Raw genomic sequence first — 13,094 nt, forward strand, 5'->3', positions numbered from 1 at the left:
ATGCATAGTATTGTTAATACACATAAACTTGTTAATTTTATGTTTACATATACTATATGAAGTAATTGTTCATGTTTTTATGCCCCCACTTTGGGGGGTGCATATAGATTTGCTCTTGTCCGTCCGTCCTTCCGTCCGTCCGTCCTTCCGAAAATGTTGTGTCGCGCGTAGCTCTGAAAGTATTTGACATAGAGTCACAAAACTTTACAGGAATGTTGGTCAGCATGTGTAGTTGTGCACCTGGGGTTTCGCGTCCAGATTCATTCAGTCATGTAGAAGTTATGGCCCCTGACTTTGTAAAAATTGGTCATTTTAATGTTGTGTCGTGCCTAGCTCCAAAAGTATATGACCTAGAGTCACAAAACTTTACTGGCATGTTGGTCAGCATGTTTAGTTGTGCACCTGGGGTTTCGCGTCCGGATTCATCCAGACATGTAGGAGTTACGGCCCCTGACTTAGTAAAAAATTGGTTATTTTAATGTTGTGTCGCGCATAGCTCCAAAAGTATTTGACCTAGAATCACCAAAGTTTACAGGAATGTTGGTCAGCATGTGTAGTTGTGCACCTGGGGTTTCACGTCCAGATTCATGCAGTCATGTAGAAGTTATGGCCCCTGACTTTGTAAAAATTGGTCATTTTAATGTTGTGTCGTGCCTAGCTCCAAAAGTATATGACCTAGAGTCACATAACTTTACAGGCATGTTGGTCAGCATGTGTAGTTGTGCACCTAGGGTTTCGCGTCCGGATTCATCCAGTCATGTAGGAGTTATGGCCCCTGACTTAGTAAAAAATTGGTCATTTTAATGTTGTGTCGCGCATAGCCCCAAAAGTATTTGACCTAGAATCACCAAAGTTTACAGGAATGTTGGTCAGCATGTGTAGTTGTGCACCTGGGGTTTCGCATCCGGATTCATTCAGTATTGTAGGAGTTCTGGCCCCTGACTAATGTCATGTAGTGGGGGCATCTGTGTCCCATGGACACATTTCTAGTTAAATATGAAATCTGGGGGCCGAATTGGCCGAGTGGTTCAGGTCGCTGACTTCAAATCAATGCCCCTAATTGATGTGGGTTCGAGCCTCACTCGGGGCGTTGAATTCTTCATGTGAGGAAGCCATCCAGCTGGCTTACGGAAGGTCAGTGGTTCTACCCAGGTGCCCGCTCATGATAAATAATGCACAGAGGGGCACCTGGGGTCTTCCTCCACCATTAAAGCTGGAAAGTCGCCATATGACCTAAAATTGTGTCAGTGCGACGTTAAATCCAACCAAAAAAAAAATGAAATCTGGATCTAATATACCTTTAAATAGTGATCTATGTATGTGTTTGTTAATCTTAATAGAATACTCAGTACTTAGCTAGTTTAAAAAGAATTTCAAGAATAATGCCTACTTTTGATTTAAGTTCTATAATTGCAGTAATAGTATTTGAATTTCATGTGTTATTACAATTAATATTGACAGCTACAGAAGTTGCTAACAATGGACCCAACCAAAAGAATAACCTCAGAACAAGCAATGATGGATCCATATTTTCTTGAAGAACCAAAACCTGCTACAGAGTTAGTATTACTTTGCTTTCATTTTTAAAGGGTCAAGTCTCAGATTATATTTTAAAAAAGACATGTCTCACATTTCCCTGGAAGACACAGCTCAAAAACTTTGTAAGTGATGTCTGTGAGTTGCCTCCATGGCAGAGTGGTAAAGGTCCTTGACTTTGAATCTCTTGCCCTTTACAACTGTAGTTTGAAGCTTAGACACAGGGTGTAGAATTCTTTCATATGATGAAACCATCAAGCTGGCTTACGGAAGGCCAGTGGTTCTACCCAGGTGCCCACCCATGATGAGATATTATTTGGCATCATGGGTCCTCCTCCATCATAAACAACTGGAAGAATTACCTTTAATTTTGTTGGTACGGTGTTAAACCAAACAAAACAAACAAATATGATATCTTTTAATAATAAATGGCAGATCTGAATATTATTGTTACAAACATTGATTAACAGTCATTACATTAGCTCATAGAGTTGCTAAAAATGGAAAGCCAAAAGCAACTACTGAAGATGATATTTGAAAATATATCCCAAAAATAAAAGACATGTCTCGCAGTTTCAAAGAATTAACATAAGTATGACTCATTTACAGTTGATTAATAAATTAAATGAATATTGCTCCAGCAGAAAGACCTATTCCATTTTAATACCTGATACAGGTAATCAAATATCCACTTTAAAATGCACCTAAATATTACAGGGTATTTTAGGATATATTTTGAAATGTCCAATTGCATTGCAAACAGAAGGAAAAACACAAGAGATATCAAGCTGTTCTGTATATCAAACAAGTGTTGCAGTACACAGGGATAGTGCCTGTCACACTTTAACTTCAATTTTATATGCTTTGTGATAATAATATGATTCAGTAGTAGATATAGATATAAAAGATAAGCTGCAATATGTAATATGACAGATACTGTGTTTATCCCTGCAACTTTGTAGGTGCATATAGTACTTGTACAGTTTAGAAGAAATATCGCAGGCAACAGAAAGTTCATGATTGAATTATTGTTTTTATGTATGCAGAGCCTTGATTTGCTAGGGGACTCATTCAGGCTTGCAGTAATTGTATATTGGTCCTGCTTCACGTTTTTGTGTTCTGTGTGTATATTACTGGCTTCAGGTTTATGATTCTCATTCCTTGTGTCTATAGATGACCAGAAATATTTACTAATATATTTATCTGTAACCAAATTAGAATAACCTTCCCATCCATATCTGTATATTGTTTGAATATATTCTCGGCCATACTGAAAAATCCACTGTAAGCGATTTTTAATATGGTATGTTGAAACCTCATATTCAGCTATTTCTTCTGCATTTACATCTTTTCCTTTCCTCAAAGCAGCTTTCAAGAAATAGTGTTCAATAGCAAATGGTGCAAGAGCAGACTCATATTTTTCCATGTTTGTTAGTGTATTTCTGAAATATTTATAAAGAAGTTCTTGTCCTTTTGAAAGGACTTGATCAATTTTAGTAACTATTGTCTCTCTTTCACAATCATTTATTTTTCCCTCTAGAAGATTTTGCTCTGGAATCATGTAACACTTCAGGTCTTTGTTTTGCACTGAAGTTTTTAATAACTTCAATGCATCAGTCAGACGGCTCAATAGGTGCTTTTGTCGGAACTTTGACGGTGGATTTGCTTCACAGATCCAAAACATAACATTTTTAATGACATAAGTTGTAATCTCTTCACAGACAGGCTTTAGTATATGTTTTTTTATAAGTTTTAAAAGTACTAGAACTTTTATCTGAGTGTTATTGAATGATTTTATTAGATGTATTTCTGCCATAATGAAACTTATTCGCCACTGGAAATCTTCATTTTTACTTCCCTTTTTCCCCACAGGAACAACATACATTGGTAGGTGTCTGATACGTTCTATAGTTTTTTGTGAAGGCCACTTATATCTTCTTCTTTCACACCAACTGTTTACAAGTGACCCACATTTGCAAGGAAAGGCACGTACAAAGTCCATTCGCTCGGAAGTATCAACATTAAATAGAACTTGTTCTAGATAGCTTGCTTTTACAGTTGTTGGGATAGATGGCCCTTTCCGTTCCAGATAGCAGATTCTGCTTCCAATGAATCCATTGTTGCCATAAAAAATGTCATCATTTTTACTCATGAATAGGTCACTAGAAACATAATCTTTACCATTTTTCTTAGTCAGAGTATGTTCAATAGAGGTGTAAAATGCACTTTTACCATTGACTAAAACTGTCAAAAATGTGTAACCAGCTGGTGCCGAAATTTTATCTAAATGAAGCACTGTTCTGTTGACATATTTATTTTTTTTAGTGGAATCTTCAATGCACATAACAGAGTTATAAATTTGAAGAATGTCATAATCGCTTTCAAGGTCAAGCCCAGTTCCATCTCGTCGACTCCCAACAAGTATTTTTTGTATTGTTTTATCACCTAGTAATTTCTTAGTTGATAAATCTTTTGCTTTTGAAATTTTATCCATATATGTAACTCTCTGTCTAATAGCTTCGCGGTTGAAACCAACCAAATTAAGTTCATTGCTGATGCATCTTGATAAGTCTTTCTTGTTATTCCTTGCCATTTTCTTTTCCTGATAATTTAAAAAAAGATATGTTGATACTAATACAGCGAACGTGTAATAACAGCCACTTGCCTTTAGCAACTAGACAGCTAACTTTCGAAATGAAATCTTTGTGACATTTATGACTTTATCGTCATGAATCTTGGTCAGAAAGTTAATCTTGAGGGTCTCAAGGTCCAGTTTGAATCTGGGTCATGTAGGATCAAAAACTAGGTCAACAGGTCAGATCAAAGGAAATGCTAGTTAACACTGTAGAGGCCACATTTATGACCAGATCTTAATGAAACTTGGTCAGAATGTTATTCTTGATGATCTTTAGGTCAAGTTCAAATCTGGATCAGGTGAGGTCAAAAACTAGGTCACTAGGTCAAATCAAAGGAAAAGCTTATTAACACTCTAGAGGCCACATTTATGACTGTATCTTCATGATACTTAGTCAGACTGTTAATCTTGATGATCTTTAAGTCAGTTTTGAATCTGGGTCATGTGGAGTCAGAAACTAGGTCACCCAGTCAAATAGAAAGGAAAAGCTAGTTAACACTTGAGAGACCACATTTATGACCATATCTTTATGAAACTTGGTCAGAATGTTAATCTAGATGATCTTTAGGTCAGTAGGTCAGGTGAGTGATATAGGGACTTCATGGCCCTCTAGTTTCATTCTCATTTATCAGATGTTCGACATGGTACCCGAGGTTCTACTGGGAAACCATGGCAGAGCTCTCGTATGCGAGAATGTGTTTTTTAGAAGAGAAAATGGTTTTATGATTATGCTCCCCTTCAAAGAAGGAGGGGTATATTGTTTTGCTGATGTCATCTGTTGGTCAGTTGGTCAGTAGACCAATAGGTTTCCAGATGATTACTCAAGAACGCTTGGGCCTAGAATTGTGAAAGTTGACAGGGAGGTTGGTCATGAGAAGCAGATGACCCCTTATTGATATTTAGATCAGTAGGTCAAAGGTCAAGGTCAGGTGACCCAGAACAGTAAAACATTTTTTGCCAAATAATTAGAGAATATTTTGGTCTAAGATATGGAGGTCACTTATGACTGGTAATTAAGCCATAATTATTAATTTGAGGTCATAATGTGAAACATCCATTGCACAGTGACCAAATAATTTCTGGTGGTCCTTAAGAACATGTTTGGCTGTATTTTGTAGAAGTTAGAAAAATGTCACCCTGAATCTGTTAAATATGGCTATTTCGGTTGTGCTCATAGATTTCTGTGGCAAGTCTTTAAAAAGTAATTCAGATACATAAATTATAAATTCAATGCAAATTATTTTCTAAACGAATGCACAGGAAAAAAATGAAACAACTATAAAAGAATTGCACAGTTTTCATGTTTAATATCTTTTTAGCTCACCAGAACTTTGTTCCTGGCGATCTATTGGTATAGGTGTATGGCCCTGCTGTCCAGTGTCAACATTTCTATCAAACAGAATTACACCAAACCTAGTCAGTGGCATCCTGGCCTGGGTCTCTCATAGTTCTTCAAATGGTTCCATTTGGCCCCTACAAGAGTAAACCATATTTAAAAGAAACAAAATGTTCAACAGCTTCTTCTTATGAACCACTTGATGTATCAAACTTTATCTCGATCACCTTTGGTTAGACCTCTCTCAAGTTTGTTCAAATTTTTATGCATTTTGGGGCTGTCACAGCAAAAAAAGGAAGAAAACATTAAATTACTTTTAATAAACTGCTTATTGGATGTTTACCACACTTGGTCAGGAGCAAGTGAGTAGGTCATGTTCCACAGATGAGCAACGTAGAATTATTTGTTTGTTGGTTTCCATTACTTATCTTGCTTAGTTGTAAAAAAGCTGGAATAGTATTGAGCACATGTATCTAAATATTCTTAATCTTACCTGAAAGTATTGGTTTATATATATGGAAGCCTGGTCGTAACACACTGTACTAACTCCATAAAAGATAAGATAAGATACCTATAGAGAAACAGTTGTATAATCCTAATTAAGATAAATGAAATTATATTACCATTAAAACTGATTTGATGACAGTTTTTGCCATGTACAGCAGTGATATGTGGACTTCAATCGCTGTGCTTTTATATTTATCTAACTGTAAACTTTTGATAACATATCTTGATCAATGGTGGATTTTAAACTTACTGATAGCTCTAATAAACAAGTTCATCAAAACAACTGACTTGTGAACTTGTTTTGTGATAGTTTTCTGATTGAATTTCACTTTGACAAACAAAATTTGTTATCATTTTGATATCTGCTTTTGTTTTGTTTTTGTTATAGGATTGTGTTATTTTTTTACCCACAGTCATTTTTTTAGCTCACCTGAGCAAGAAGTGCTCAAAGGTGAGCTTTAGTGATCACCCTGTGTCCGGCGTCCGGCGTCGTCCGGCGTCCGTCCGTCCGTCGTCAACAATTTGACTGTTAACACTCTAGAGGTCACATTTTTGGCCCAATCTTAATGAAACTTAGTCAGAATGTTACCCTCGATAAAATCTTGGATGAGTTCAATATTGGGTCATCTGGGGTCAAAAACTAGGTCACCAGGTCAAATCAAAGGAAAAGCTTGTTAACACTCTAGAGGTCACAATTTTGGCCCAATCTTAATGAAACTTGGTCAGAATGTTACCCTCAATAAAATCTTGGACGATTTTGATATTGGGTCATCTGGGGTCAAAATCTAGGTCACCAGGTCAAATCAAAGGAAAAGCTTGTTAACACTTTAGAGGTCACAATTTTGGCCCAATCTTAATGAAAGTTGGTCAGAGTGTTATCCTTAATAAAGTCTTGGACGAATTTGATATTGGGTCATCTGGGGTCAAAAACTAGGTCACCAGGTCAAATCAAAGGAAAAGCTTTTTAACACTGTAGAGGCCGCATTTATGACTATATCTTCATGAAACTTGGTCAGAATGTTAGTATTGATGATCCTAAGGTCAAGTTCGAATCTGGGTCATGTAGGATCAAAAACTAGGTCACCCGGTCAAATCAAAGGAAAAGCTAATTAACACTGTAGAGGCCACATTTATGACCATATCTTAATGAAACTTGGTCAGAATGTTTATCTTGGTGATCTTTAGGTCAGGTTTAAATCTGGGTCAGCTGGGGTCAAAAACTAGGTCACTAGGTCAAATCAAAGGAAAAGCTTGTTAACACACTAGAGGCCACATTTATGACTGTATCTTCATGAAACTTAGTCAGAATGTTAAACTTGATGATCTTTAGGTCAAGTTCGAATCTGGGTCATGTTGGATCAAAAACTAGGTCACCCGGTCAAATCAAAGGAAAAGCTAATTAACACTGTAGAGGCCACATTTATGACCATATCTTAATGAAACTTGGTCGGAATGTTTATCTTGGTGATCTTTAGGTCAGCTTTAAATCTGGGTCAGCTGGGATCAGAAACTAGGTCACTATGTCAAATCAAAGGAAAAGCTTGTTAACACTCTAGAGGCCACATTTATGACTGTATCTTCATGAAACTTAGTCAGAATGTTAAACTTGATGATCTTTAGGTCAGATTCGAATCTGGGTCATGTTGGGTCAAAAACTAGGTCACGGGGTCAAATCAAAGGAAAAGCTTGTTAACTCTCTAGAGGCCACATTTATGACTGTATCTTCATGAAACTTAGTCAGAATGTTAAACTTGATGACCTTTAGGTCAAGTTCGAATCTGGGTCATGTTGGGTGAAAAACTAGGTCACGGAATCAAATCAAAGGAAAAGCTTGTTAACTCTCTAGAGGCCACATTTATGACTGTATCTTCATGAAACTTAGTCAGAATGTTAAACTTGATGATCTTTAGGTCAAGTTGGAATCTGGGTCATGTTGGGTCAAAAACTAGGTCACGGGGTCAAATCAAAGGAAAAGCTTGTTAACTCTCTAGAGGCCACATTTATGACTGTATCTTCATGAAACTTAGTCAGAATGTTAAACTTGATGATCTTTAGGTCAAGTTCGAATCTGGGTCATGTTGGGCCAAAAACTAGGTCACGGGGTCAAATCAAAGGAAAAGCTAGTTAACACTTATTTATGACCATATCTTAATGAAACTTGGTCAGAATGTTAATCTTGATGATCTTTAGGTCAATAGGTCAGGTGAGCGATACAGGGCCTTCATGGCCCTCTTGTTTCACATAACTTGTCACATGGTGGCTGGCTCCAATAATAAAAATTATTTCACAGCATGCATTCATATATTTGAGACCGTACAAGAGTTCTTCACATACTTTGATTTTTGCAAATGTAATCACCAGTAACGAGTAGAAATATAAACAATGGTCTCTGTGTCTATGAATAATAATACTGATTGACAATGAAAGCTAATGACTTTGTGTGATGCAGAAAGGTACTAACTTTATAACTGTTATTTTCTATTGATTGAAATCCTCCTGAAAATTATAAAATCAGTGCTTAAATTTGGACAAAGCTCGCTGTCTATGCCATTCACCTGCTGGTAAAAGGGCAAATACAAAAGATTCTGTGTAAGTTATTTTTCACTGGTACTGCCATTTAGTAAGTTCATACTGTAAAACCCATGTCAGGGAAATTTGGGCAGTTTTGACTGATAAAAATTAGATTATATTTTTTTTCTTTACACAAAAACTGCTGTTAGCTAGCAAAGTCAGTGTGCTGATAATCCAGAGTACTCAGAACATGATGTTATTGTCACAAAATTGTTCCAGTTCACTTAATGTAGGCGGGTAGAGAATAGGGGTGCACTTACACTTCCTACTTTTAGCTACTACTGTTAAAGCAAAGTGGTACTGTCTGTCTTATGTGTGAGAGGTCCTGGGTTTGAGTTCCAGTCAGACTTTAAAATCTTGCATTCTGTTACAGCATGTATTTGCAGGCTATCAGACTGTTTCAGATGTTCTATATTTTTTTGCGACGAGTATAATGGATGATTATCTAGCAATCCTGATCACTGTTAATGTACAATGAAATACACACAAATAGAAAATACTGTAAAATCATTTAATTTCGTGGGCATGAAATTTCGTGGTTTTGGTCAAAACAGCAATTTTGTGGGGATATGAATTCGTGGATTTCAACTCTTGAACATAAAATGAATGGGAATTTTACTTGTTTGTTGGGATTAAATTTTGTGGATTGCCTGAACCACAAATCCACAAAAATTAGTCCCCCACGAATATTAATAATTTCATGGTACCCAATATATTATGTCCCTTTGATGTTTCTGCTCTACATGTCCAAGAAGAGTTACATTTCCTTGATCGCAATTTTTTTTGTTAAATACTCAAAACTATATGCTTCTGATTAAAATATTGTCAGTATATCTATTTCTGAGAAATCTATGGACATTTGCATGCATTTCAAAGCGTTTTAACATCATACCTATGATTTGAAAAAAATAGGTACTATCTCTACATACTGTAAAATCATTAATATTTGTAGGGGACAGATTTTTTTGGATTTCGTGATTGAGTCAATCCATGAAATTTAATCCCAATAAACAAGTAAAATTCCCATTCATTTTATGTTCAAAGGTCAAAATCAACGAATTCATATCCCCATGAAATTAACATTTTGACCAAACCACGAAATTCCATGCCCATGAAATTAAATGATTTTTCAGTATATCAGTTACTGTGAAATCATTTAAATTCGCTGGCATTAAATTTTGTGCAAATGTGAAAAAAGACTGTTTCATGCTGGCTTTAATTTGTGCATTTTCAATTTTAGAAATGAAAAAGTAGATTAGAATAATAATAATAGCATGGTCTTAAATTCGAACATTGGTCATAGCGCGAAATACGCGAAAATTCGTCCTACGCGAATAAAAATGATTTCACAGTATGTTGGTCAGTGTTTAAATATTGCTATTTGAGTTTTTATCCTCACTTTTTTCATTATTTGAGTGAGCAAGTTGGGACAATACTGTTAGAATATTAGAATCTTGAACACCTTGGAGCAAAATGTTCAAGACCGACTAAACCTAGGTTTCTTTTAACCTAAATTATTACATGGGATGTTTTAAGTTGAATAACTTGATTGTAAATATTACATAAAAACTCATTTGAATTTCCGCAGTATACCTTCCACAGAAAAGCCAGCAGTAATATGTTACAAAGTGTTGCAACTATGACTCTAATTAGATTTTAATCCAGTACCACCAGTAGGACTGGCTGCCTCCATTCTTAGTACCAGTGTTGTCAAACTAGTGCTTGCCAGCCAAATTGTTTTCACCGGTTTCTTTGAGTAAGTTGTGCTTATTGTCACATAATTTCTTATGTTAGTGTCTTTTTCTTTAATTTAATTATTGCCTCACAGCCACTGAGCTCAGTGACCTTATAAATACTGTGTGCAAAATGACAGTGTGTTTTGTCATGGCCTGTTTTCTCTATATTACAGTGTATTTGAAACCTACCAAATTCCATATCCAAAACGAGAGTTTCTGGCTGATGATGAAGAAGATAAAGGTGCATCAGGAGCAGCTAGTAAGGTACGAACAATACTGATGTTGACCATGTAGAAAAAAAGTAGAGAATGTTAGTCTAAAGGGCTGACAAGGTTCTAGGCTTTGGTAAAGGATTAATAAGAGATGTGTATGGATTTGAAATAAACTTACTTTTATGTTTTTCTCTTTCAAAAAACAAATGTGTCACAAAGATGTGGAAACAAAACTATTTTTAACAGATTCTCAGTACCTAAAATTAATGTTCATTTACTAGTTTGTTTTAGCCTTGCTAATGTATGCCTTTCAGAAGCATGTCTTATCTTCGTTTAAATTTTATGATTATTATATAGCAGATTGTCATGATTTGAACAGTTAGTTGACTTGTCTTCCTTGACAATTTTCTCTGTGCATACCTTGGTTATTAAAAATTGAATTTGGAGATCAGTCTAAGGATGCAGCCTTGCCATTGGTCAATATTAAAATTGTGCTCAGCATCAGCCAATCAGATCCTAGAGATTTGAAACTGGTCCCCAAACTCAGTTTTATAAACTCTACAACCAATTTACTACGATGAGAAACTGCAATTTGTTTTGTAGCAACAGACCGGCAATGATGCTTCTTCCACACATGGACAGCAACCCCCGGCAAAGCGGGTGAGAACTCTACCCCCGACGTCGTCTACCTCAAGCTCTATGGTAACTACTGAGTATCAGGTACAGTATCACCTCGGTAAAATCAGACCACTTGTTGTCATGGTAACACTGTTGTATAGAGAAGCTTCCAGATATGCAATATGTGGAATGTTCCCAAAACATCTACTGAGTTAAATACCATTTATTTAGAATGACAAAATTCTTACCTATCGTGATTACCTATCGTGATTTTAAGGCATCTGAATCTGTGATGTTGTAGAACGAAAGTTACCATTATTATAGAATAGACTATACAAAGCATGAACTTTTCGCTGTTTCATGGAATGAAAATGAATGTTGTGATGTGCTTGTTAATTGTAATAACCACTCTATGTGAATGCTGCTTGTATTCTCTCTCAGTTTCATTGCTTAATAACAAAATGGTTGTGCGAGATTTGAGAATGGTTTTTAGCTCACCTGTCACATAGTGACAAGGTGAGCTTTTGTGATCACCCTTCGTCCTTCGTCTGCGTGTGTGCGTCCGTCAACAATTTCTTGTCTGCACGATAGTGGTTTCATTTATGATTTTATTTTAACCAAACTTGCACACAACTTGTATCACCATAAGATCTCGGTTCCTTTCTTGAACAGGCCAGATCCGCTTATGGGTTCCAGAGTTATGGCCCCTGAAAGGGCCAGAATTAGCTATTTTGACTGCACAATAGCAGCTTCATTTATGATTTGATTTTAACTAAACTTGCACACAACTTGTATCACCATAAGATCTTGGTTCCTTTCTTGAACTGGCCAGATCCGCTTATGGGTTCCAGAGTTATGGCCCCTGAAAGGGCCAGAATTAGCTATTTTGACCTTGTCTGCACAATAGCAGCTTCATTTATGATTTGAATTTAATCAAACTTACACAAAACTTGTGTCACCATAAGAACTCAGTTCCTTTCTTGAACTGGCCAGATCCCTAAATGGGTTCCAGAGTTATGGCCCCTGAAAGGGCCAAAATTAGCTATTTTGACCTTGTCTGCACAATAGCAGCTTCATTTTTTATTTGATTTTAACCAAACTTGCACACAACTTGTATCACCATAAGATCTTGGTTCCTTTCTTGAACTGGCCAGATTCCATCATGGGTTCAAGAGTTATGGCCCCTTAAAGGTCCAAAATTTGCTATTTTGGCTTTTGCAGCCATATAGAGACTTCATTTATGGTTTGATTTGATACAAACTTCCAAAATATCTTCAACAACAATAAATCTTGGATTCCATGACAAATCTGTCAGATCCAATCATAGGTTCCAGAGTTATTTATATCTGATTACCTCCCCTGATTGTAATCAAAATAGATTTATATCAGTAAGTACTTATAGGACTTATTTGAAATTTCATTATTGACATTAGTTGAACTGAGACAATCAAGGTAGATAACTATGGACTGATTTTATGTCAAATTACCTCCCTTTATTTCAAATTAAAATGGGTATATCTCAGTAACTAATGAAGATACTGATCTGAAATTTCATTTATGTCAACAGATGGACTTGGACAATCAGTGAAGATACATATCGACTGAATTTGTGACAAATTACCTCCCTTTATTTTTTTATCTAAATGAATACACCTTAGCAGCTTCTAATGAGATTGGTTTGAAACGATCATATCAAATTGAGCAATGGTACTCAGGTGAGCGATACAGGGCCATCATGGCCCTCTTGTTTAAGTACTGCATTAGATATTAGAGCTTTATACTTCGCAGGGCTGAAATACTGCTACAGGCTGCCTTTAGCAAACAGAAAAGTTAGAATTTGTTTAATAATTACATCTGTAACATTAATTTTAAGTTTGCATTCAGTTCTCAAATTGCAGAAATATTTATAAACCATGAATACTTACAACTTTAACTTTTAAAGT

At 36.0% G+C, this 13,094-nt stretch overlaps 2 protein-coding genes across 3 annotated transcripts in view; one reads left to right on the forward strand and one right to left on the reverse strand.

Moving 5' to 3' along the window:
- LOC128554636 (cyclin-dependent kinase 8-like) overlaps positions 1-11,439 on the forward strand; it is a 34,582-nt gene extending 23,143 nt beyond the window's left edge. Inside the window, exons 10-12 of one of the 2 annotated variants that reach the window (XM_053535922.1) lie at positions 1,462-1,559; positions 10,495-10,585; positions 11,137-11,429. In XM_053535922.1, coding sequence (XP_053391897.1) covers positions 1,462-1,559; positions 10,495-10,585; positions 11,137-11,367 — 420 coding nt within the window. In that variant the 3' untranslated portion in view covers positions 11,368-11,429. Of the gene's footprint in view, positions 1-1,461; positions 1,560-10,494; positions 10,586-11,136 lie in introns of both variants that reach the window. The other variant, XM_053535923.1, reaches the window with a different exon arrangement.
- Positions 1,979-5,651, reverse strand: LOC128554635 (uncharacterized). The gene is made up of 2 exons (XM_053535921.1): positions 5,496-5,651; positions 1,979-4,138 (listed from the first exon to the last, which is right to left on the reverse strand). The coding sequence occupies exon 2, from the start codon at positions 4,127-4,129 to the stop codon at positions 2,150-2,152; it is 1,980 nt and encodes a 659-aa protein (XP_053391896.1). The 5' UTR covers positions 4,130-4,138; positions 5,496-5,651; the 3' UTR covers positions 1,979-2,149.
- Positions 11,440-13,094: the final 1,655 nt, after the last annotated feature.

This window comes from Mercenaria mercenaria, unplaced genomic scaffold, assembly GCF_021730395.1.
Source record: "Mercenaria mercenaria strain notata unplaced genomic scaffold, MADL_Memer_1 contig_582, whole genome shotgun sequence".
Taxonomy (NCBI): domain Eukaryota; kingdom Metazoa; phylum Mollusca; class Bivalvia; order Venerida; family Veneridae; genus Mercenaria; species Mercenaria mercenaria.

Coding starts and splice junctions, on each gene's coding strand:
- LOC128554635 (XM_053535921.1), bottom strand. CDS start 4,129: ATGGCAAGGAATAACAAGAAAGACTTATCAAGATGCATCAGCAATGAA.